Consider the following 14,174-nt stretch of genomic DNA (forward strand, 5'->3'; position numbering starts at 1 on the left):
TTTTAACAACTTAGTGTTCCATAAAGCCCTATCAATGTTGCTCTCACACACACAGACAGGCGGGCAATGTTTCTTGTATTGCTGTTCAATAAAATACTGCTAATAACATTAACATCAGAAAAGCCCATAGAGGGTCAGGCGCAGTATGTTGATATCCTTATTAGTGGGCAAATTCACTAATCCAAAGCCCCTGATAATAGTTCTTTTTTTGCTTAGGTATAGGATATGAAAGTAGAGTATATTATACCTTGTCTCTGCCTTATTCCTGCACTGGTATTCCCTATTTAATGAAGCAGCTGTTATGCTGCAGCTATAGTTAGAAGAAGCTCTGTTCATAACCAACAGATGTGGCCTTTGTCTTTTTGTGAAAAGCACTTCAAATGCCTTTGTCTGTATGGACATGGGGTACGTTATTGCAGCCTACAAGTCTACAAGTTTAATGTGGAAACTGTTGAAATAAATTGGGCAAACCTGCGACAGGTTCTGTTTGAGGAAAATGCTATAGTGCTTGTAAGTGAATACAACTGGCGGGACTGACAATTGGAATGCCCTGATGTTCTACTGGGACACCCACTTGCAGTGTAACGTAGTCCATCTGGCAGGAATTCTAGCTTTATCAGCTCTCCCAGTGAGACAGTGCAACTCCTCACTGACTGACACACACACACACACACACACACACACACACACACACACACACACACACACACACACACACACACACCGGAACATAAATGCATGTAATTTTGAAGAAACAAGTGCGAAAAGATGCCATTTAAACATGTTCTTTCCTATGCTTAGGCAACATTTAAACATGGTCTTCATCATGACATGAACAGTGTTTATGATGTAAGTAAAAACATTATCCACAAACATTTGACACAGAGAGAACTTGCACAGCAATGCTTATTTCTAATTACTTTTATTTGTTTGACCGATGAGAGTAAGTGAGCAGTATTTTCAGATTCATGAATCTTGTTGCTGTAGCATTGAAAGACAGTACTAACCAATCAGAGTGTCTTTCTTCTTGCCACAAGGGGGCACCATCAAATCAAAATATGGAAAATATCCACTCTATTCACATTAAACAGTAAGCAGACTGATGTAATATAGCATAATAACATTAATTTACACATACAGCTTATCATTGGTATTCCTGCTACCATTTTCTCCATACATACAGGGAATATGGTGATACTCTCTCCTTAAACAATTACTTAACTCGGAGAAGAACAGGAACAAATATTTCAGCTGTGGACCATTTATTATTGATTATTTAGGCAGTGAAAAACAAAGGAAGAAACAGCAGACTGGTCATACTGTCAGAGATCTATATACGTTTATGGAATGCCTTATATTATCTCATTGGTATACAGTACACCCTCACACTTGACTCATCCACATCCATCAACATATCATGTGCCCTCTTGAAACCAATAAAGAAATAGTAGTTCTATTCCAAGTACTTGAGTGGGAGTAGTGTAATGAGGATTTCTCCACCAGTGACTCTCACCTTCAATTAATCTAATGCTAGCTATGGTGTGGGAGTGAAGCTAGATGGGGTGTTGGTTCAACTAGATAAATAATATATAAATACCACAGGAAATAATCAAATGATGTTGAAAAAAAATCAATAAAAGTGGCAGTGCTTTGTATAACTTGTAACAGTAGACCTTTTCAAAAGTCTTAGGGTCAAGTTTATGTTGGTACCCCAGTATTTTGTTGTTATTTATGGTATGACTTAGCCCTAGATGTTAAAATTTTTTTCTTTATATTAATTACATTTTACGCTGTTAATTGTAAACATTTAAAATATTATTTGTTAAGTTCAGGCATTGACATCTTATGAAAGTTAGACCATATCTTCCCATGTCTTTTTAGACTGTCAAGTAAATGAAGCCAGTACCTGTACCATTAACTTACAAGAAGGTCAAACCATCAATCAATGGAGGTTTAATATTTTTGGAATGTTTTGCAGGGCTAAATATATACTAGTTCTGCTAACAATCATTGCAACAGTCAGAAAACAAGTCACCTTTCATAACATCACAGCGACAAAAAGCAACAACTTGGTATACTGTGGTATTTTACACATGTCCAATATTTAAGCCAGCAGCGTGGACTCGGCAGAAGGGAGGTCATTAGATGAAACAGACATAATGGTCAGCTATTTCAAGACCTATAAATGGGGCTGATCACTAATGCTCAGAACTCAGGCCTCAAAAAAGGTCAGTGATGGCACATTTTCTCAGTGTCCCTTTACATACTCCAATTAACATCAATGAGGTCTCAGGCTCTTCTATAAATAGCAGGACTTGATTTTCAATTGGGAACTCGCACCATCTCATTGCTGAGTCGGTGCCATTTAGGCTGCTGAAGTGGCTGATGAAGTTTCTTTTCCAGTATCAATCCTTTTGCTCTTTTAAATTATTCTTTTTCAGACATAATAACTCAGTTATTCAGTCAGTATTTTTGACCTGAAGCCATTAATTTTGTTTCCTCTCATATATAGATGGTGTACAGGTTTGATCATGCATAAATAATCATCAGAGGTAATGACTGCACCTCACAAGTTTTTGGAAGGCTTTTTTGAAGTCTTCATTGAAGATGGTGTAGATCAGAGGGTTGATCAGAGAATTAAGGTAGCCCAACCATGTCAGGAAGTCAGCCATTTCCCCTGAAGTACTGCAAGAACCGCAGGTGTTGACAATCAATTCCTTGACAAAAAACGGCAACCAACAGACGACAAAGGCCCCTATTATCAACCCCAGCGTGGATGCCGCTTTGCGCTCTCGTGAGCCCGAGATTCGAGGTCCTTGGTATAACTGACTACGACGTGATTCACTGCGTGACTCGTGCCGTCGTGACTTGCACTTAAAGGCCTTTACAGACACACGGACCCGTTCACGTGGAGTTTCCTCTGTTGAGGGTTCAGAGAAAGACTTTTCCGGTGGGCTTACAGGCTCAGGACTTCGAGGCCCGCCATCGGCATCACCATCTCCAGCAGGATAGGTAGAGGGGATCATGCTGCCATTGGTCATGCATGAGTGACGGCTAGCCCGGCTAGCCTCCCTCCGCATATATAGGGTCTGAGCGGCCAGGTAGATTTTATAGTAGAGGATGAGGATGAGCAGCAGTGGAATATAAAATGCTCCGAGTGTTGAATAAAGGGTGAAGGCCATGTGAGGATGGATGATGATGCACTCATTTTCATGGTCATTATTGCCACTGTAGTGTTGCCACAGTAGAGGAGGGAGTGAGATGAGGATGGACAGGAGCCACACCACTGCCACCATTGCACCAGCTCTGGCTCCTGTACGTTTGCGAGAGTACTCCACTGCGTCTGTGATAGCCCGGTAACGGTCAATGGCGATTGCAGCAAGATGCAGAATGGAGCATGTGCAGCAGGTGACATCCACACTTAACCAGAAGGTACACACCACCTGACCCATGACCCAGCTCTTCTTTTGGATGTAGATGATACTGAAGGGCATGACCAGCACAGCCACCAGTAAGTCGGTCACTGCTAATGAGCAGATGAGGTAGTTGGCTGGGTGGTGCAACTTGCGAGTGACTGCAATAGCTGTTATCACCAGGCAGTTGAAAAATGTGGTGAGGATGGCCAGCACAGACAGAGTTATAGTAAGCAGGATTTCACTAGGGGGAAGTTCAGTGGTCTCCAGTGAGTCATTCCTGCTAACGTTGCTTGTGGCAAACACCCCTTCAGTGTAATTGGGGAAATCCATTCTGCAAGCAAAGAGAAAATGAAGAGAGTGAGACATCAAAGGGGCTTAGGGGAAATTGTATTTTACTAAATTCCTTTTCAAGAAAGGCTGCGCAAGTCTAAATTTATTTTTTGCCTGCATGTATTAATTGTTATTAAGCGATAGGGCTACAATCTCTGACGGAGTTTAAAGACTTGCACTATTATTTTTCTTTTGAACTATCAGTCAATTTTCTCGCTTTTTGGACTTCATAAATTAAAGATGTCAAAATGAATTAAGTCAGTTTTCTTTTAATTAAAAATATGCTTTTAAAGTCTGCTAGGGTAGGGTCTTGAAACATTACTTGGCTGAGAAAGCTTGGAGAAACAGCTGCCTTGCCCACAAAAGTCTGGCCAAATCTTTCATTACATATATATTACTCCAGTCCTACCTGTCTATGCTGTAACGTGTTGCATCCAGGTGGTTCACTGTGCAGCAGACAGTCTGCTCTGATCTGTCTAACCTGGCAGACCTGCTATCACATCACTTCTGTCAGTCATCAACTCATCAACACCTGGGACACAAAGAGAGGGAGATGGAAATGTGAAAAAGGTGAATATTGAGAGAGAGAGAGAGAAAAAGACCCCAAAACAGTAGAGATGCATTTCAAGACACTGCACTTTTTTGCACTTTTTAAAAGTACAGTGAATTACACTTTAATATAATCATGTACAAAATATCTGTAGGTTCTCAGTCATCCAGGATACAGTAGTTCTCAGTACCTAACAATCAATTCCTAAGCATTTCAACCCCCCATTTACATCTTTCCTATCTTAATAGCTCACATGATGGTGGACTGGAACAATAATGATGATGGGAATGACCCAAATTTTTTTTCACACCTTAGCTCATGTGGCAATTCACGCGATTAATACTAGGTCAGAAACTCTCAGGACCCCCTCTAGGGGAACACCCCCGACTAGGGTTTAAATACCTGCGACTCTAGGCTATTTGTTTTAAAACTGAACAAGCCTCATGGATAATAAGCGAACCTTCACAAACCTAAAAAAATTAAGTTGCCTTCTTATCAAGCACTCATAATCATGTACAAACATGCAACAACAGTACCACCAATGATTACTACAGTAATATGGTTCAGTTCATTGGTTGTTAATATGATTAATTTATGTTTCATGTTATGATTTGTTAGTGTATATGTTGTTATCAAGGCTTTTTAAAATTAATGTGATTAAAAAGTTTTATAAAACATAAAAAAGCACCAGCAGCATGATCAGAGAGTTGTAACCACGATCAGCAACTTCAGTCCAAATGGAGGCCTATTTGCAGGTATGACCATTACACCCAATGTGTAATGGTCTGCCATTAATTTAGCAACAGCCACTGTGATTAAATTAAAAAGCATAGATTTGGCTGCCATTGCAGCTCTCCTCCACCAATTGCTCAGTATCCCAAAGACGAGAGTGGAAACTGTTGCTATAGAAACACAAGAAGTACAGTACTTTCACTTAATGTGGTAATCAGCAGAGGCAGCCAAACTCTGACTGTCAGGTCTCTATTGAGACTGTTCGATTCCCAGGCGGTATGTCCGGGGCTCTGTGGGTGGGTGAGTGGGGTGGCAAGACTATATAATGAGTAAATGAGATAAGAGATTTCAGTTCACAATACCTCAGTCTTACTGACTTATATTTTCAAATGTGTCTTTACCTTGTCCATAGTTAGCTCTTACTAGTGCCATACTGTAATGTAATCTAGGTGAAATCCCCATAAAGATATAATATGTAGGTGAAATTCACTAAGAACAGTGCAGAGGCAGGCTTGTGCGATGAGTATTCTTCAACTGCAGCATCCTCCAAGGTGTGGGCACTGGCCATCCCTTAGTCAGACTGTGCCACTGCTGCTTAGTGTTATTGTTTTACTGCATAAGATAAGTACAGATTTCTATTGATAAAGCACACTGACACAAACCCCTTGTGAACTATAGTTATTTTATGACAAATTGTGTACACCTCATTTTTGGTGGAACAGAGTTTGAGAAAACAAATTTTGCCACACTGACTGAAAGTAAATCCTGATTAACTATGGACAGATTTTGTCCAACGAAACTGTCACAACTGTGTAAGACACAGTCATGAAACTTTACAGGTGTGTAGCTGATATCAAAAATGATGGGTGGGCGATTTGACTCCTTAATATAGAGTAGCTAATACCCCCAGGCACTAGTACGAACCTTAATTCATCCTCTGTCCTCTTGATACTTTTCCTATAAACTAGATTTGTCTAGTAAATCAACATACAGTGATGAGAAAAACAACATTTTCGCAGGAATCTATGCAGTCAAGAGGTTATACCATACCATAACGTGAAGTAGTCTTTTAATCAATCATTGTGGAAGAATTTTGGCTCACTCCCCTTTGCTAATTAATTAATTAATCATTTGATTGTCAGTCTGGCTGCTACTTCTCTTCTTAATTCCTATGGAAGCATTAAGAGTATTCTTAATTTTTCACAGGACTGCGTAGGGTCTTGTGGAAACATTCTTATTCACATGACTGTATATTTTTTTTAATGGTGGTCTAAAAACTCACTTGCATCGCAGCTGGTATAATCCCATTACAAGATGGTCTCTACTTCCTTCACACCTTTGATATCAGTCTTTAATGGCAATGAAATTTCCTTCCTCTGCTTAATGATGCAATTGTACACTCCTTCCCATTTACCCACGGATGAGTTTGCAAGAAACCCTAACAGTACTTAATATGCAGATTACTCAGTTAGATAAATGATAATTACCGCTGCACTTCTGTCGCACTCTGTGTTACAGCACTGCCATATTTTCAGCTGTGCATCTGAAAATAGTTTATTTTTTTCAGTGTCTTTGCAAAAATGTATATTTAGACATAGAGTATGGGCATTTCTGTGTGCATGCACAATGGTTGACGTATGCAAAAACAGTGTCAGCCAGTTATTATATGCAACAAAGAAAACATCTGCTTTTGCCTTGAAATGTTCTATAAGACAGGCTTTCAGTCCGAGGTCATCTGAAGATAAGCTCCAGTGAGCCAGCATGAATCTAGTCTGATCTGCTTTGTTAAAAAAAAAAAAATACCAGTCCCTTTGCTTGAATTTGGCAAACTGTAGAAATAGCAAACTGCAGCAAGAACTTAATTTACTGTATCACAGCCACATTGTTTCAAAATTACATAGTAACTTTTTAATCCATTGTTTGCCCTGTTGCTCCATTATTTTCGTTATTTACTTTCAGTCTATATATTATGAATAAGTTGCGATAAGATATAAGAGACCCAAACACTGCAAAGTTACTTTTAATGATCTTTACATTTGCTAATATTGGACGATTTACACAGCACCCAATTATTATATAAAACTGTGCTCCAAGATTATTGTACTCTTGCAGTCTACTACATTCAGGATGTAGATTGCTTTGTCACCTCGAGGCTGACAAAGCAGAAACGCGCTAAAATCGTTCTCCAACTTTCACAGATGATGTCATAGAGATCAGTATAATCCAATCTTAACCAGAGTCTTTCAGTAATACTTAAAGACATACGGTAAAAGCATTTACAAACCAAAACAGTCAGTGCAGTATACTATATGTATACACACAAACATCAACTTTTAAGGATGGCAATCAGTGAAAAAGGTGTCATTCCCCTGACATTCAATCCTTCTCTTCTCACTCTCTCTCTGTTTTCTTCTTACAGCTTCATGGAAGCTGCATTTACCATGTGGATTACAATCTCTAAAACACAGTTTGGCCCAGGCTGGACATCAAGCTGCCAAGTGTTGTTGTGAAGGATGAGAGTTGTGAAAAACCAGATTGTGTGACTGACAGCTCAGGAAAGATGCTAAATAAATCACTATGAGGGCAGAGCAGTATCTGTCTGTTTATTTATTTTCTTGTTCTGTATCTGTTTAATTTTGGGGTTGAGGTAAATGACAGAGTTAGCCAGAAGTAACGCTGCAAAGGAAACTGTTTAAGGAGGTTAATTACTGCTTTTATTGCTGTTTGTTTATTTGTTTCTAAGTTGAATAAAAGTACAATTAAAAGATTAATTCTGCATTCTGGGACAGAAAAATACTTTCCACTACAATATTATAATGATAAAGTAACTTACTAAGGTGTGGGACGGGGCTATCCCGGCAGACTTTGGACAGCATTGCTGGGCACAGCCTGTATAGCTTAGGGCATTGAACTAAACTAAACAGCTCTAGCCTTATTTTTAATCAAGTGACGAGACTTTTTTATTTAGATAAAGAATACCAGTAAAAAAAGTGTAACATTCAGGATAACAGTGACAAAGACTAAAGGACATTTTGTGCCAGCTACTAATGTGATCTAATTCATCGATTTTATTTTATTTATTTTTTTGAGTACACTAAATTACTGTCATCTCTATTTTACAGCAGTGTTCTCGCTCACTGATCTGTGTCCTCCACGTGTCTCGTGGGTTTCTGTACACAAGCGGATACACACCATGTCACCGGCAGCTCTCCCTACCTGCTTCATGGAGATAGATGTATTACCTGGCAAGATGCCCACTGAGGACTTAATTTGATGGAACTGGTTCAGCACTCACCAGAGGCAAATATAGCTGCTGTAGTGCATTTGTTGCTGTTGTTTTCATTTCATTTGGCAGGTAATGCAGTATTGGTTATTTGGTGTTCACTGTTACAGATCACCTCCACACATTTTTTTTTAGAAACACAAACAAAATACACCGATAGGTACAATAATTTGTGATATTACCATCTTAAAGTACCTCATATATCTACTCCTTCTCCTTCATTGGACAATTCATGAACATATGACCTTGCAAATATAATTCACACACTCACGTCTAAGTGTATGTGTGAATATATATGTGATATGTGAAATATATTATGTGATCAGGTTCAACTTCTGAAGTGTTGGCTTGGAAGTTAAAGTGTATATTATGGACTTCCTTTTATATATACATTTTAGAATAACCCTGAAATACTTTGTTGAGCATCCATATCAAGTAAACATGGCAGCTTGGGGCCCATGTGGGGCCACTCGGTCTGCACACAGATGGTTAAATGTACTGCACATTCTAGCCCTACAATGGGGGGCACAGGCATGCTCCAAATTTCACAATTTGTTACCTACAGACTTTCCTTATAGGAACCCAAACAGGCAAAACTAGTTGTAGACTAGCCCCTACTTAAGCCATATACACTCTCTGCCCTAAAGGGCAAGATTGCTACCTAATCATAGGAACCTGAAGAAGTATTTGTAGCAATAAATGCCAACATTGTCTGCACTTAGTTAAAAATGAATGGGTCATTTCTACCTGTATCTGTCAGTTACAGTTTATTGTGAATGAAGGTAATCCATTTCAGGAGATTCAGTCCCTTTGAAGAACACATGGCTAGTAGCACGTTTTATTGGGGGTGACGAAAGTGCACAACAAATGTTTAAAATGTTTCTAGTATCTTCCGCTCACAAAGATACTACAAAACAACTACACAAACATCTGAGCGTGGGGGAGCGACACAAGGCCTCATGATAATTTACAGCATTTTCCTGTCAGCATCACTGAACATCCTGGCAACACAACCTTGTCTGTCCAACCCTCCTCTTTGGTGTCCTTATCCGAATTAGAACGCTACTGAAGGAGACAATTAGGTGAGTCTGTCACTGTTATTAGTTTATGAGGTAAAGCAAATACAGTGTATGACATACCTAAATTGAGCACTTCATTAATACAATGACAGGAAGTAAACAGGAGAGCAAGTGGGGGATAATACTTCTTTTCCTAGATTTAATGTCAGAAACTGAAGACTGACACTAGTATTTACTTCAGAGAAATCTAAACTTAATGGCGGCTTTGTTAGGTACGCCTGTTCAACTGCTCATTGATCAACTAATCATATGGCATCAACATTTTGGTATGTAGATATGCTCAAGACGACCTGCAGAAGGTCAAATTGAGAATCAAAATGAGGAAGAATGGGGATTTTGAACATGGCATGGTTGTTGGTGTTAGTGCCAGTAGCGCTGCTCTGAGCATTTCAGAAAGTGCTAATCCACTAGGATTTTTTCCACACAACCATCTCTACAGTTCGCAGAGAATGGTGCAAAAAAAGAGATAATGTCCTGTGAGCTGCAGGCCAAAATGCCTTATTGACACCAGAGGTCGGAGAAGAATGGCCAGTCTGCTCCAAGATGACAGGAAGGCAACTGTAGCTCATTGTTAAAACCAAAATATGCAGAACATACAACACATCCACCCTCAAAGCAGATTTAATTCAGACGACACTGGGTGGCACGCATTACTATTGAGAACACAAAGCCTGAGGCTAAAATTTACATAGATTTACTAAAAATTTACAATGTAAGACAGAAAAAATGTTGTCTGTTCTAATGTATCATGTGAAATTTGAATCTTAGAGTCAGAATTTAAGACACAAGCATGGATCCATCCTTCCTTGAATCAGTGGTTTAGGTTTGTGGTGGTGGAACGATGTGGGGAACATTTTCTTGCCACACTTCCTTCATACCAGCTGAGTATCAGTTAAATGCTACAGTCTACAGTTTTGTTGCTGACTGACGATATGCATGCCTTATTCTCCACATCATACCCATCTTCCAATGGCTGCTCTCAGCAGGAAAACTTGTGCAATTTCACAAAACTTGAATAAACTCAAAAGTTTTTTTTGGCCCACCATCAACAGATCAGAAAAGAGCAACTTTGGGATGTGGCAGAACAGATTTGCATCGTGGATGTGGAGCCAATAAATCTGCAGCAACCGTGTGATGCTATGATGTCAATATGGACCAAAATCTTTGAGGAAAGTTTCCAGCACCTTGTTGAATATGTGCCCCAAAGGATTAATGCATTTCTGAAGACAAACAGGCATCCAGCACAGTGCTGGTGAGGTTCTAATGAAGTGGCCAGTGAGTGGATTTGCCTACAGCTACTGCCAGGAAACAAGAGTGCTTATCTCTCATCAATTTACAGCTGAAGAGCCAAATGTTATTTGAGCTGATGAGAGCATTGATTGAAAAAGTAAACATTACTGGTGAGTAGTTACGACAAAAAAGGAAAAAAGTTATTCTTATTTCACTTATCACGCTGTGGAGAAAAGCAAGATTAGAAAACTCTCAAAGAATATGCAAGCAGTTAAACTTTTTTTTTTCTGGTTTAATTCCATTTAGAGTGGAAAGTACAGCACTGTGATTGTTAATGTGTAACTGATGACTGAAGTGTGATAACTTTCGTCTCACCAGCTTTTGATCCTAAACATGATATGTGCTGATTATATTTACAAACTGCAGAAGACTTAGTACTACTTGGCTTCTTTGTACATTTAAAAAATACATATTATTATGATATTTTATTGCAGTACACAATTTTAAAATTTATGTGACTTAAATGACTTTTTTTTTTAGTTATTTAAGCCTTGAAAAAAATATTTTAAATGAAAGGCCAGATAAATTTAAAGTTAGTCAGCATGGTTAATAGGGCTGTTCGATATAACGATATATATCGGATGACGATATAAAAACATCTATCATTTCATATTACGCTACCGTTTGTTTCGTGGTGTTGCAAAATAAACTGTTTACGGCAATATTTTTTCATCGTTTTGATGGTCACTGTAGAATTTCTTGAAGTTCTCTCTTTTTCTTATATTTAATATAACCACACTACGGACGGACAAGCGACTGTTTTTATGCGTTGTCGTTAGCAACAATGACAGTAAATCCATTGCGTGGCTCCGCCGTCCGCATCTTTATTTTCCACATAAACCTTTCACAATAGATTCTGTTGAGATTTTTCAAAATAAACTTAATCACGTGAAATAGTATGCAGAGTGTTTACGGATGAGAAGCTAAAAAGAGCCATCAGGTGCTAACCCCCGTAGAACAGGCTTTTTTCCGCAGCACGCCGTGAAATAAATACTCACAAAGAAAATTTTTGCTGTTTCAATGTATGTAACACTAAACTCCAGGTACAAGATGCCCAGCTGAAAACACTTCACGCAAGTCAAGTTGCCCAAGATTCACCGAATTTACAGAAAATGTGGGGTTTTTTTGTCATTATATATCGTTGTCGGGACGATCAATGTTGCGCAGTCCTAATGGTTAAAGAGGTTAAACACATTTTGTTTGTGTTTAAGTTTACAGCCACAGTTAATCAGTCTACAATTTCACCACCTCAGTTCCTGCCTATACCCTTGAGTAAAACACCATGTAAGGCTTTTATTTTGAATCCTGGTGGGGGTGAGCCTTTTCTAAGATCTCTCATGTCATTTTCTGCACTGCACAGCTAATTTGGTGAGAAATTCAGCATAGAGCTTTTAAAGAGTGCTTATGAATTTGTGAACACTTTGCCACATATGCATACTGAATCTATAACTATATTTAGATAATTAATAAGTAGCTGTAATACTGCATAATCAGCCAAATGAAATGAATCCAAGTGCATTCATAGTTCCTCAAACCAGCAGGAGCTAATATCCTCCGCCGGTGTTCATTAATTCTGCAAGAGTTACCTTCTAACACGACACAGTTTAAATGGACCGGGTGGGAGATTGGAAGCAAATGGCTAAAGTGATGGGAAGTCTTTGAGAAAAAAGTGTTCATGTGGAAGTAAGTTATTTAAAGATATGTTGTCCTTTTTCTAACAATGGCAGTCTTGACTTGTTTCATACTGATTATTTAATTTTTTTTTTTTAATTTAAGGCATTGACTTTTTAATTTCAAATGTACATTAATACAACAGCACAACTAAAAATATGGAAACCACATTTTTGACAACATGAGAATTGGTTTGAAAACTGACCAATCATTTCAATAAGATTATTGTTTTTCCTATAGATCATGAATTAACTCCTAATTAAAGAGATCTATTACAATCTATTACTGAAGTACCAGAAGTGGATAAATCAATGTAAAATTATTTGTACACTTTATACATGACTATTATAGACACATTTCTTGAGAGATTGATGTGTGTATTAGTAATATACTGTCAGAAACACATGAAATTACTGAAACTTCCATCCTGCTGACTCAAACTGCATGTTCTTCACTGTTGAAAACAGACAAGTGATTTGAGACTGCAAGGTGAAAAAAAGCTTTGAATTCTTTTGTATGCAGCTTTAAAATCTGAATACAGTATCAAAAGGCTGACATAACTGTAGGGGGTTCAAAAATTACTATGATTAATAATATAACTCTAAGGTGTTAAGCTTTCAAAACAAATTTTCAAGCAAGTCAGGGAAAAAAACTACAATATTTAATCACATATTCTTGCCGTCTCCAGAGTTTTGAGTGGTGAATTACTAGGGTTAATTTCTGCTGAGTACTAAGTAAATTGGGTGTAATTTGAGGAGACTTTTGCTCATTTTTAATTTGATTACTTTTGGAGTTTTAAGTATTGCTTTTGCTGGAAATGGCACTTGTATAAAAAACAGTGTTAAATTTGTAATATGGGAAATCAATTGTGGATATGTACTTGTGTAAAATATACAATGAAATTTAAATGTATTGTATAATGGCTCTTCTATTTACATACATTAGTAAAAACCTCAACAAATGAATATTTATTGTGACCCCGCTTTGCCTTTAAAATCGCAATAGTTTCTCTCAATACTTGACAACACAATTAACACAGTTCTTCTGTGGATTTATCCTGCCTCAGTTTCTTTTAATTTAATGCCATACTGACTAGGTAATGTGGAGATCAGGGCCCTGTGGGAGTCACACCATCTGGTACAGGACTCCTCACTCTTCCTCTGCTTGTTCTCCGTGGCTCTGGCTGTATTTTTGTCATGCTGCAAAGTGAATCTGAAAATACTCCATATATGGCTCTGTGTAAATGTATTTGACCCTTTTCTTATCACTCTCTTTCTTTTTGCAGTTTTTGAAAAATATTTTTACACATGACACACTTATGTTTCTGATGATCAAACAAGTTTCAATATTATACAGAGATAACACAGGCAAATACAAAATGCAGTTTCTAAATGTTGATTTAATTAAATCTATCCAAACTTAAATCGCCCTATGTGGGGGGGAAAAAGGGTTTGCCCCCTAAACCTAACAACTGGTTCTTCCCACCTTGGCAGCAAAAACGTAAAATCAGGCGTTTGCAGTAGTTGGCAATGAGTGTTTTATATCTCTGTGGAGGAATTTTTGCCCACTCTCCTTTTGCAGAATTGTTTTAATTCAGCCATACTTCAGGGTTTTCAAACATGAATGGCCTGTTTAAGTTATGCCAAAGAATCTCAAAGGCATTTATGCCACTTTTGACTAGGCCACTCCAAAACCTCTATTTTGTTTGGTGGACTGGTGTACTCTGGATCATTGTCTTGCTGCATAACTGGGGGATTTTCTTTTTGGAATTTCAGAATTTCCCCATACCATCACACTACCTCCATGTTTGACCATTGGTATGA

The 14,174-nt window shown here is 38.2% G+C and overlaps 1 protein-coding gene across 1 annotated transcript in view; it reads right to left on the reverse strand.

The window, feature by feature from the left end:
* Nucleotides 1-2,546: 2,546 nt before the first annotated feature.
* The window catches only part of htr1fa (5-hydroxytryptamine (serotonin) receptor 1Fa), a gene marked incomplete at its 3' end in the record, with an annotated part of 31,714 nt that continues 20,086 nt past the window's right edge, over nt 2,547-14,174 (reverse strand). The window contains exons 2-3 of the mRNA XM_080903531.1: nt 4,156-4,278; nt 2,547-3,747 (exon numbers count right to left, since the gene is read on the reverse strand). Of these exons, the coding sequence (XP_080759657.1) occupies nt 2,547-3,746 (1,200 nt within the window). The 5' untranslated portion in view covers nt 3,747; nt 4,156-4,278. The remainder of the gene's footprint in view (nt 3,748-4,155; nt 4,279-14,174) is intronic.

This window comes from Rhamphochromis sp. 'chilingali' (assembly GCF_963969265.1).
Source record: "Rhamphochromis sp. 'chilingali' genome assembly, chromosome: 14".
Lineage (NCBI taxonomy): Eukaryota > Metazoa > Chordata > Actinopteri > Cichliformes > Cichlidae > Rhamphochromis > Rhamphochromis sp. 'chilingali'.